Raw genomic sequence first — 12,037 nt, 5'->3', positions numbered from 1 at the left:
ATGAGGTGGACGTCCAGTGCCCTGTAGGCAGTGGTTCCTCTTCGTCTCCCGCATCGTCGTCCATACTGTCGATGTCTTCGGAGTCGAAGTTGAGCACGTCGGTTAAGTCGTCGACAGTGGCTACTAAATGGATGGTGGGTGGGTCACGAATTTCTTCGTCGTCCGTACCCCAGTCCTGCCGGACATAGTTCGGCCAGGACTCTCCTGACAAGGAGAGAGACTTAAATGAATTCAGTATGTCGCCGAAGGGCGAGTGCTGAAAGATATCCGCGAAGGTAAACTCCATGACCGGCGCCCAACCGGATTCGATAGGAATGGGCACAAGCGGTTCGTAGTCCGTGGACGGAGAAGTATTCGGCGGTTTAACAACACGGCTCTTGCAAAGGGTAAGGTCGATATTCGGCTCGATCGCCGTTGAGGATACGGCCTTCGTGACGGGGTCTATCCGCCCGTCCATGGGCGGCGCAACTGGCTCCGAATTGAGGCTCGGAGCGGCTGCCGGTGCGATCACCTGAATATGGTCCGATGGTAGAGCTAAATCGTACTCACCGTGACCGTGTGGCGCACAAGGCAAGGGCTCGAATCCGTCGAAGATCAAGTCTCCGCGGATATCGGTCGTGTAATTTAAGCTTCCAAACCTGACCTGACGGCCAGGGGCGTAACTTTCGATCTGCTCCAGATGGCCAAGCGAGTTGGCCCGTAGTGCGAAGCCGCCGAACCCGAAGGTCTGTCCGGGGAGGAAAGTCTCACCCTGGACTATATAGCTATCGATGATAGTAGGAGCCATCAAGCCTAACGGTGACGACACAGAGGAACTCTCAATGAAAGCACCAATGTCGGTGTCAAAACCGGCGGATCTCGGGTAGGGGGTTCCGAACTGTGCGTCTAGGCCGGATGGTAACAGGAGGCAGGGGACACAATGTTTTACCCAGGTTCGGGCCCTCTCGATGGAGGTAAAACCCTACGTCCTGCTTCATTAATATTGATGATATGGGTAGTACAAGAGTAGATCTACCACGAGATCAGAGAGGCTAAACCCTAGAAGCTAGCCTATGGTTTGATTGTATGTTGTCGTTGATGTTGTTCCACGGACCAAAACCCTCCGGTTTATATAGACACCGGAGAGGGTTAGGGTTACACAAGGTCGGTTACAAGGGAGGAGATATCCATATTCGTATTGCCTAGCTTGCCTTCCACGCCAAGTAGAGTCCCATCCGGACACGAGACGAAGTCTTCAATCTTGTATCTTCATAGTCCAACAGTCCGGCCAAAGGATATAGTCCGGCTGTCTGGAGACCCCCTAATCCAGGACTCCCACAGGGGGTGTGGCCGGCCAAGGGAGAGGGCGCGCCAGGAGGAGTCCTACTCCCGACTTGAGGGGGAAGGAGTGGAGGAGAAGGAAGGAAGGGGGGGCGCCGCCCCCCTCTCCTTGTCCTATTCGGACTAGGGGGGAGGGGCGCGCGGCCAGCCCTTGCCTCCTCTCCTCTCTTCCACCTAGGCCCACTAAGTCCCATTTGATTCCCAGGGGTTCCGGTAACCTCCCGGTACTCCGGTAAAATCCCGATTTTACCAGGAACACTTCCGATATCCAAACATGGGCTTCCAATATATCAATATTCATGTCTCGACCATTTCGAGACTCCTCGTCATGTCCGTGATCACATCCGGGACTCCGAACAACCTTTGGTACATCAAAACATATAAACTCATAATATAACTGTCATCGTAACGTTAAGCGTGCGGACCCTACGGGTTCGAGAACTATGTAGACATGACCGAGACGCGTCTCCGGTCAATAACCAATAGTAGAACCTGGATGCTCATATTGGCTCCTACATATTCTATGAAGATCTTTATCGGTCAGACCGCATAACAACATACGTTGTTCCCTTTGTCATTGGTATGTTGCTTGCCCGAGATTCGGTCGTCGGTATCTCAATACCTAATTCAATCTTGTTACCAGCAAGTCTCTTTACTCGTTCCGTAATACATCATCCCGCAACTAACTCATTAGTTGCAATGCTTGCAAGGCTTAAGTGATTGCATTACCGAGAGGGCCCAGAGATACCTCTCCGACAATCAGAGTGACAAATCGTAATCTTGATTTATGCCAACTCAACAAGTACCATCAGAGACACCTGTAGAGCACCTTTATAATCACCCAGTTACGTTGTGACGTTTGGTAGCACACAAAGTGTTCCTCCGATAATCAAGAGTTGCATAATCTCATAGCCACAGGAACATGTATAAGTCATGAAGAAAGCAATAGCAGAAAACTAAACGATCAAGTGTTAAGCTAACGGAATGGGTCAAGTCAATCACATCATTCTCCTAATGATGTGATCCCATTAATCAAATGACAACTCATATATATGGTTAGGAAACATAACCATCTTTGATTAATGAGCTAGTCAAGTAGAGGCATACTAGTGACACTATGTTTGTCTATGTATTCACACATGTACTAAGTTTCCGGTTAATACAATTCTAGCATGAATAATAAACATTTATCATGATATGAGGAAATAAATAATAACTTTATTATTGCCTCTAGGGCATATTTCCTTCATGAACAAGCCCAAGAGCTTGGTAGCTTCAAGCCTGGGTTCATTCTAAGCCTGTCGTCTTCCGCTAGCTTGACGAGGACTTGGCTGTTTCATAAAGTTGACGAAAAAATGTGCGTGGAGGGGCATGTCTTGGAGAGGTGTGCTCCATGCCGGTACCTCATGTGCTCCCTCGTTGGCTTGATAAAAAGGACATGACTATTCTTAGGTCCAACCATCAAGATCTAATGGATTTGATTGATTCTTGGTATAATATTACAATTGTTCTTTTTAGAGTGATGTGATTTAACATGGATGCTACATTAGGAGTTAAGAATAAAGAGGGACATCTATCAGATATCGGTTTGCCCTCCTATTTGAAAGATATAGTTTTGAAGTAGTATTATCATGATACATGCACCTTTGCATTTTTAGGGTGGTAAATGTATATACTGCTTCCGGTCCATGGGAAACAATTGATCTTTGGGACATCGGTATAGTCTTTCAATGTAACTTTGGCCACTAGATACTAGTTTCTGTTTTAATTTTCTCCATGCCAAAAGGAACATATAGCTTGAAGTTACATATCAAGGACAAGTTAAAAGGGATTATTTGGGCTTTATGCATTGACTCACAGAGGTATTGATCATAAACACTTCTTCATGCATTGGCCTTGATCTCCTAATACATGATGTAATATGAAAAATACAAATATATTTTCCTTTTAGGAACAAAGGGAGTATGCCTAAAATCCAACCAAATTATAATATTATCCATAAAGTACTTCCCAAACAAAAATGTGCGTATGATTACCGAGTTCTCAGTCTAAATATCTAAAACAATAATTTCATTGGTCAAAACTTTCAAAGTCTGATTTAAGGCTCCTTGGGATAACGTGATTCTAAAAACAGGGGAAGGAAAAAAAACAAGAATTGGGTGGGGATGCATGTGTAAAACATATGGGAATTTTGCAAGTGTTCAATTTATAGGAATAGAAAAAACACATGAATTCTAGTAAACAGAGTCAATTCAAAGTCAAACCACATGAAAATGTATAATTAACATGTCATTATATGATTAGGGATCTCAGTCAAGCACATGAATCCTATATTTTTCTTTCATTTTTCTTTTGAACAAAGGATCTTAAGACCTACGCTTCTTTTCACCGGTTGCATGCGATTGCTGTTCTGGTGTGTTGGTCATGTGGGACCTTAGCACAACAAGTTTCCGACTGTCTGCTATAACAATGTTTGTCCGGCTCTAATGCTTGTAGTCTTCGCTAGGTGGTCTTTGACCAAGACGACTTTTTTTATTTTTGATTTTTCTTTTACTATTTTGACGGTTAGTGAATACTAGATCGTAAGTTTTCCCAAAAAAAATAGTGTAAAACTTTGTTTTTCTACAAGTGGAGTGAATATACCATGTATACGAGACTGTCCGTACAGAAATGATAATTATCCACTCTGGGTTATCCTAAAATTACTTGAGGGACACAATCAAGGATGTTGTGATTGGAATTAAATCGGCATGGCTGTCGCTACCCGCGAGGCAATAAAGCTAAATCAAACCCTTCCTAGCTTCAACTCACCCATTTGCAGCCATGGATAAAACTGGATAGCAAGCTTTCCGCCGTATTACTGCAGCCCGATCGTGTCGTGCCACAGCAAGATGAAAAGGCCGTCATCGTGTCCCATCAACAACAACCCATGGCAAAAAAGATCGTCTGTTCCCGTATTACTACCAGTACCCTTTTGCACACAGATAAAACCGCGCGTGTATATATGCGCCCGCGCTCGTCGTCTCCTCACTCCTCGCCTCACCGTACTCTCCACTCCGCACCGCGCGCTGCCCCCTGTGCGTCTTCGCGCCTAGGTGTTCGAGCGGCGGCGCAGAAGGACGGAGAGGCGCCTCGTTCCCTGCCGCGCCGTGCTTCGTCCGTTGCCGCGGCCCGTGCGTCCCCGGCCGCCGTCGTCTTCCCGGCCCCGCGGCGGACACCCCGAGGTGAGTGGGCGGGCTCCGGCTCGTGGCCGCGCGCTCCTCTTTTCTTTTCTTTCTCGGGTTCCCCAGCTGTTCTTTGTCTCTTGCGTCGTCCCTTTGCTCTGCTCTGCCCTTGGCTCCTTCCCGGGAGCTCGTCTCCGCGGCGTAGACTCCCCATCATTCTGCGTGAGAGAGGGATAAAAGAAACGGAAGGATAGAGATGATCGTTGGATCTTTGTCCCTGGACCGAACTAGTTTAGCAAGCAGAGCTGGAGGCCTGCCTCACGGACAGCGAGGGGCACACAGGCCTGTGGCCACTGTTCCCGGTGCTCTCCTCGCACGATCCTCTCCTCTCGTTTGCCCCCTTGGTGTTTGGTCGAAGAGGCAAAGAAAAGTCGTGCTGTTAATTTTGTCCTGCTCGAGCTTTTTATCCAAAAGAGGACACGAGCGATGTTGGACACAAAATCTCATCGCCGACGTCACCTCCTCTTCTTCAACAGTCGAACCAACTAACCCCACCCCCCATGTTTCTGACTTGGTTTCGGTCTTCTTCCTGTTGTTGCAGCGTCTCGTGGCAGCAGGTTCGGAGCCCGACCGGTGTGGAGAGTGGACAGCGGCAGAATGTTGGAGAAGAAGGCCGGCGAGTTCAGCGGCGAGAAGGTGATCGCCGAGTTCGAGCGGCTGACGCGGGACGCCGCCATTGTGCAGCGGGAGACGCTGCGGCGGATCCTCGCCGAGAACGGCAACACCGAGTACCTGCGGGGGCTGGGCCTCGCCGGCCGCACCGACGCCGCCAGCTTCAAGCAATGCGTGCCGCTCGCCACGCACGCCGACCTCGAGCCCTACATTGAGCGCATCGTCGACGGCGACGCCACGCCCGTCCTCACCGGCAAGCCCGTCACCTCCATCTCCCTAAGGTTGGCCACTTGCTAATCATCAAGGCTCCTATCCTAGCGTATAGCTCCTCTTTTAGCTCTCCTCAAGGACTGATCATGGTGATGTACGACGTGCAGCTCCGGCACGACGCAGGGGAAGCGCAAGTACCTGCTGTTCAACGAGGAGCTCGTCAAGTCCACCATGCAGATATACCGGACCTCCTACGCCTTCAGGAACAGGTAGAGAGCAAATCCAGCCCAGATTTCGTTCGCTTAAAGTTAAATTTCTTGCTTCTGGTGCCCGGCCTCGATCCGGGGAGTCGTCCTCCGCCATAATTCGGCCGTTCTCAATTTGTACATCACGTGAACCAACAGTAGCGATCGATCTGTGAGTTGGAATGGAGTAATCAATCGTAGAATAACCTGTTATTAGAATTAAATCCATGATCGATGCAACAAGCCTAACGTACGACTGCAACCTCCTTTTGTTCCTTCACTTGTACCGTCGGCTCGTCAGTTTCGTTCTAGTTTCAGTGAAGGTTTTTCGGCTGGTGATCTCCATTAATGAGGTATGTATGGTGACTGCTTAACGGCAGGGAGTTCCCCGTGGAGGACGGCAAGGCGCTGCAGTTCATCTACAGCAGCCGGCAGTTCACGACCAAGGGCGGGCTGACGGCGACGACGGCGACCACCAACGTGTACCGCAGCGAGGAGTTCAAGGCGACGATGCGCGCGGTGCAGTCGCAGTGCTGCAGCCCCGACGAGGTGATATTCGGCGCCGACTTCGCGCAGTCGCTCTACTGCCACCTCCTCTGCGGCCTGCTCGCCGCCGGCGAGGTGCAGATGGTGTCGGCCACCTTCGCGCACAGCGTCGTGCTCGCCTTCCAGACCTTCGAGCGGGTGTGGGAGGAGCTCTGCGCCGACATCCGCCGCGGCGCCCTCTCGCCGACCCGCGTCACCTCGCCGGCCGTCCGGCAGGCCGTGTCGGCGCTCCTCGCCGGGCCGAACCCGGAGCTCGCCGACGCCGTGGCGCGCAGGTGCGCCGGCCTGAGCAACTGGTACGGGGTGATCCCGGCGCTGTGGCCCAACGCAAAGTACGTGTACGGCATCATGACGGGCTCCATGGAGCACTACGTGAAGAAGCTCCGGCACTACGCGGGCGGGCTGCCGCTGGTCGCCGCCGAGTACGGCGCGTCCGAGGGGTGGATCGGCGCCAACGTGGAGCCCGCGGCGCCGCCCGAGTCCGCCACCTTCACCGTGCTCCCCGACATCGGCTACTTCGAGTTCATCCCCCTCCGGCCCGGCTGCGCGGCCGCCCCCGGCCCCGACGCCTGCTACGGCGAGTCGGAGCCCGTCGGCCTGACGGACGTCGTCGCCGGCGAGCACTACGAGGTCGTCATGACCACGTTCGCAGGTACGCCGCACGCACCACTGTACCACCCTAACTCCTTGCCTCTTTTACGTACGCTCCATGGAGTGAGTCCATGCATGAACCCGCCAAGGTTCTTCCATCTGACTTGACTTGGCAAGGGGGGCATTGACTTGGCCTGTCGCCCTCCGGTTCCAAACCCTTGTGCTTGTGCTGGGTGATGAGTCCTTCACTGAGGTCTTAACTTAACCAAGTGGAGCCTCCACTGTCCAAATGGCTAGCTTTTAGGTAGATAAGACGGTCGCCTGTCGATGGATTCCCGTCGAAACGCACAGAGATTTTGAGGTGGACGTACGACGCCAACATTTTCTGCCCGGTTATCTAGCCAGTCTAGTGGGTCAATTTGGTCACCAAATAAGCCGCCCGATGAACTAGACCCCGTTTGGTTGCGACGTATATTGGCGAGCATTCTTGGAGCGACATGGATTCTCTCCTCTGACCTTGTGAACCAAAGTCGAACACAGTGCTACTGCGCTGTCACCATGCTCCACGAAGCAGAAAATGGCGGCTACGGTGGGTATTAGTTGTGGCGTTACTGTCACGTATATAGTAGCTTGTGATCGGTGATCTGTATGAAAGTTACACCGTCGAGCATACATTAACTTTGTTGACTAGTACGTTAATCGACACGGCTGATGCAAGTCCTTTTCGCCGGGAAAATACAAAAAGGTGATGAGAGTCCGAGGACTTTTCAGCATGGTCTGGAATGAACATGATCGTTCAACACATGGAGCCAAAAAACCAAGCATCAAGTGCTCGTTGTTTTTCCAAAGACCAAACATGTAGCCCTGGCCAAGACACGACTTAGCACTCGATGTTCCAATATAAATCTTACGCCCGCCCATCATTGATGCAAGTTCCATACAAAGAGAAGCAAGCCTAGAAAGTGTGGCGTGTGGATAGCTTGCAAAAACGTATTATATTATGGGATGGAGGTTAATGAATCAAAATGCGTCAAAATCTAACACGTTGGAGTTTATGTGAAAAATATCCATAGATTAGGTGTTGAACCGGTGGACCGGTAATAATATATATGCGAGGCATGGCGGTCTGTCCCTTTGCTCCTGTTCATCATTCTTGCCCGCGAGAAGGCAAGGTCATATGTTAAAATTGCCCAACCTTTATAAGACTATCCTTACTAAGGCATAAGATGAAATATATGTCCTTTGATATATCAACGCCACCTTCCTCTTGCACTCGTCGGCAACACGCCGTGAGCAAAGCTCAATGACACCTTTGCATCTCTAGAACGCCCGCAGTGCCGGGGTAGCGTTGTTGATGTGGCGGAGGCAAGTCATCGGTCCGAGCCAGGAGAAGCCGGTGATAGCAAGCTGAGAATCAGATCGTCGTCCTGGAGAAGAAGGCAAAGGGGGTTGGATGATCATCCCAAATCTGTCTACTCAAGCTTTATCTCACTAGGGTTTCCGACGAAGTTGAAATTGTCGTGCAGCGCCGAAAGGAGAAGAAGGCAAAAGGCGAAACCATGAGCCGTCAACTCTCCTCTCCAGCAAATAACTCGTTCAAGATCACCTAGAAGAAATGTAGGCCAAATGAAACCCAAGATCTAGCCCTAACTCAAGCTTTGATGCACCGTCTCCCAATGCCAATCAGCATCGCCAGAACGACGACAAGACACATAGATCGTATTCCACACTGTCGATGATGTCATTGCTCGCCACTGACCTAAACACCCAAACTGAAGCCTAGCCAGGGGCGGCGCCAGGGGTCTTCTTGGGTATTCGGTTGAATACCCAAGATTTTGACAAACCATTGAAATTTTATATAAAACAAGCGAATTTTTTTGCAAAATAGTGATGATTTAGGCAAAATGAATACCCTTCTTCAAAATGAATACCCACCCTCTAGAACCTGGCGCCGCCACTGAGCCTAGCCCAAGCTAGGACGGCCCAAACACTGCTAACTTCAAACCAGGGTTTTCCCCACCTCTCTGGTGTTGGAAGGCACCTGAAGGCGAGGGGTACCAGCGGCACTTACGTGAAAACCGTAGCCACCTTTTTTTTTCTTCTTCTAGAGAGGGAGGAGGCGACATTCTTGATCCCTATAGCTAGCAGCTACTCCATCCATGGAGTAGCTTGGAATCCATGTAGTATTTAATCTCCGGAGCAGGTTAACAAAAATTTAACTTTGACCAGGCCGGCAGGCGGCAGGTCATTACACGCATTCACATGTGAGTGCAACGCCTGCAACTGTCAAACAAAACCTAAGATCAAAGACAACAAAAACTCTTCCGTCATCTGAAGCCACGTACACTCCCAACCTCCCTATCGATCTACCCCGGAAAATTTATCCTAGTGTTGTATTAGTTTTCAGTACTACGTCAGTTAACAGTAGGATTTGTCGTCGCGTCGCCTCACCTGCATGGCTCCACGGATGAGGTCGAGCATGGGCGCCACATCAACCTACAGGAAATGATGTGTCCTGCCAGATGATAACTGGATAAGAACCGGTGCAACACACAGCACAGGTGGGCACGCACGCACAGGTTGCCGGTACATGTCCAATCCGTTACCACAACTAACTATAGGGTCCGGGCCAGTGTCACAAATAGGAGAATTCTGCTTGCATCATTGCTTGTTTGTCTCATGCTGGCCCATCATTTTATCATGAATTTGTAGTACGTACTTGCTTCGATGGATACTATGTTTGTTTCCTCTGTCAGAAAATCGCAAGAAAAGTTCCACAGTCAGTGATAGAGATGTAGTGATTCTGAAGGCGAAATGCGTATCTTGGCAGGGCTGTACCGGTACAGGCTGGGCGACGTGGTGCGGGTGGCCGGGTTCCACAACGCGACGCCCAAGCTCAAGTTCGTGTGCCGCCGGAACCTGGCGCTGTCCATCAACATCGACAAGAACAGCGAGCAGGACCTGCAGCTGGCCGTGGACGCCGCCGCCGCCAAGTTCCTCGCCGCCGAGAAGCTGGAGGTGGTGGACTACACCAGCCACGCGGACATGTCGTCGGACCCGGGCCACTACGTGGTCTTCGTCGAGCTCAACGCCGCCGCCGCCGACGCCAGCGCCGACGCTCTGCAGGGGTGCTGCGACGAGCTGGACCGCGCCTTCGCGGACCCCGGCTACGTCGGGTCGCGGCGGTCCCGCGCCATCGGCCCGCTGGAGCTGCGGGTGCTGCAGCGGGGGACGTTCCACCGGGTGCTCCGCCACTACCTCTCCCTGGGCGCCCCCGTGAGCCAGTTCAAGTCGCCGCGCTGCGTCGCCCGCTCCAACGCCGGCGTCCTCCAGATCCTCGCCGCCTGCACCGCCAAGGCCTTCTTCAGCGCCGCCTACGACTGACGCATGCGGTGGTTACAGGGTACATGCATCATGCACGGTTGTCTGGGAAGAGCAGTACAGAGTTGTCCGCATGCAGGTGAGGTTGTGTCTGTGTGTGAGTGTGTGAGTGACAGTGATGTTGCAAAGTGTGGCCACCGGCCAAAAGTGTATGTGTGGTGTGTCTCACGCATGTGGCATGTTTGCAAGGTGTATGTATCAAATATAAACCTGTCGAGTTGTCCGCGCAGCATCTGCCAGCATGCACCATTGGTAACGAAGGCTGGCTAGTAGGAGTATATTCGTCTTGGGGATACTTTCTTGCCATGTTCGATCAGATCCGTCCGACCACATGCACGGATGTACCCAACTCAATGATCTGGGAATGGTTCCTGTACAGTTCGTGGCACCCCTTACAAACTGACAGTGGGACTAGGGTTGATCATCGCACGATTTTTTTTAAAATGCGGGTGGATCATCGTACGATTCCAATTTGCTGCTGGTCATGCAATAATCCTCTTGACCGGAAGTCCAGAAGGAAACGCAAAGTAAAAAAATAAGATCTATGAACACTGGCATTCAAAACATATTTTTATAGAAGAAGCTCATCCGAATGAGGACCAGAAATTCTCTCCCCGCAGGATTCGAACTAGAGTGCACCACTGAAGAAAACGCAAAGAGACAACGGGCGCATACTTTCTGCCTGCCTGCGGTTGGGAGAGCAGAGCATTCTCTCGCTCGCTCGGGCTCCCCAGGCACGTCACATGCATTGCGTGGCGGCAGACCAGCAACTCGCGCAAAAGCGGCGGCATCGTCCTCATCGATGATTGAAGGCCGGCCGGGCCAAGACCGCTGGGGATATGCTCGTGGATGGCCAAGGGCCATGGGCGCACAGGTCCGCGTGCCCGCGTGGGTTGTGGGTGCCCTACGTGCCGGCCGGCCGACCTGCGAGAATTCTAAACTTACGGGCAGCACCATACAGGCTACCCTCTACGGACGACTATGGCCCCACCTGTAATCCCTGCTCCCTCATGAATTTAGTGGTGTGATCCCCGTTAATTTCCAATTAGTTTGCCCCACGTACTCCTGTAGATTGCAACCTGTAACAAATGTCCGTAGCTCTAGCAAAGTTGGCCGACCTGTGCCGTGAAACGGCGTGATGCGCTTGGGGCCAGCCCCGCCGCGGCACATGCCGATGAGGGCATGAGGCGCTTGAATGGTTGATGTGAGGGTTCGTGGCTGAATATGAGTATCTACAGCCGGATCCTCTACTTTTTTCACCCTCAACCGTCTAAAACGCTCTCCTAACTAGTGTCTGGTCAAAAAATGCTGACCCAAAACGGATCCCTAATTTTCATCCTAAACGCCCGGACGGATCGGTGTACCTTAAACCCATCTCAAATCTGGGGGTAATATGACGCTACCTGGTCACGCCTGGACACATCGTAAGTGCCTATAAAAATTATGACACCATTATCTCTTTTGATAATTTCGAAAAACTTCACTAGATATTGGGTTTTTTCGCAGTCACTTTGACTAACCAACCTCTTAACTAGGTACTCCCCTCCATCCCAAAGTAGACGACATCTAAATTTAATTAGGAAGTCAATTATTTATCAGTTTGACAAATATATAGATAAATTGTTTTTTTGTGAAATATATAGATAAATTGTTAAGAACTACAATACGGAATAATACATATGCAAATATATCTAGTGGTGGATTTGTTGATATTAATTTGGTACATATTGTCTTATCAATCAAATTCTTCGATACAGTGTGGCCCCAGACAGGTGTACTTCGGTAGGCTACATTTGGGTTGTACGGGTAGAAGAAGTGATATACGGCGTTAAAGTAAGTACATGGTCATGCGTAATGAAACATGTAATCCGGGGCAATTACAGAGCTATGTACAAGTTTGAGGGGGCC

General features: G+C 50.8%; 1 protein-coding gene across 1 annotated transcript; it reads left to right on the top strand.

Annotated features, from left to right (window-relative positions):
- Positions 1 to 4,217: 4,217 nt before the first annotated feature.
- On the top strand, positions 4,218 to 10,424 carry LOC123060705 (jasmonoyl--L-amino acid synthetase GH3.3). Its single transcript, XM_044483524.1, has 5 exons — positions 4,218 to 4,544; positions 5,086 to 5,437; positions 5,534 to 5,635; positions 5,992 to 6,809; positions 9,579 to 10,424. Exons 1-5 carry the CDS (start codon positions 4,250 to 4,252, stop codon positions 10,130 to 10,132), a joined length of 2,121 nt encoding a protein of 706 aa, XP_044339459.1. The 5' UTR covers positions 4,218 to 4,249; the 3' UTR covers positions 10,133 to 10,424.
- The last annotated feature ends 1,613 nt before the right edge of the window (positions 10,425 to 12,037 follow it).

Source organism: Triticum aestivum, chromosome 3A, assembly GCF_018294505.1.
Source record: "Triticum aestivum cultivar Chinese Spring chromosome 3A, IWGSC CS RefSeq v2.1, whole genome shotgun sequence".
Classification (NCBI taxonomy): domain Eukaryota; kingdom Viridiplantae; phylum Streptophyta; class Magnoliopsida; order Poales; family Poaceae; genus Triticum; species Triticum aestivum.
The sequence above is the reverse complement of the archived record's forward strand: the minus strand, read 5'-3'. Positions and strand labels throughout refer to the sequence as shown.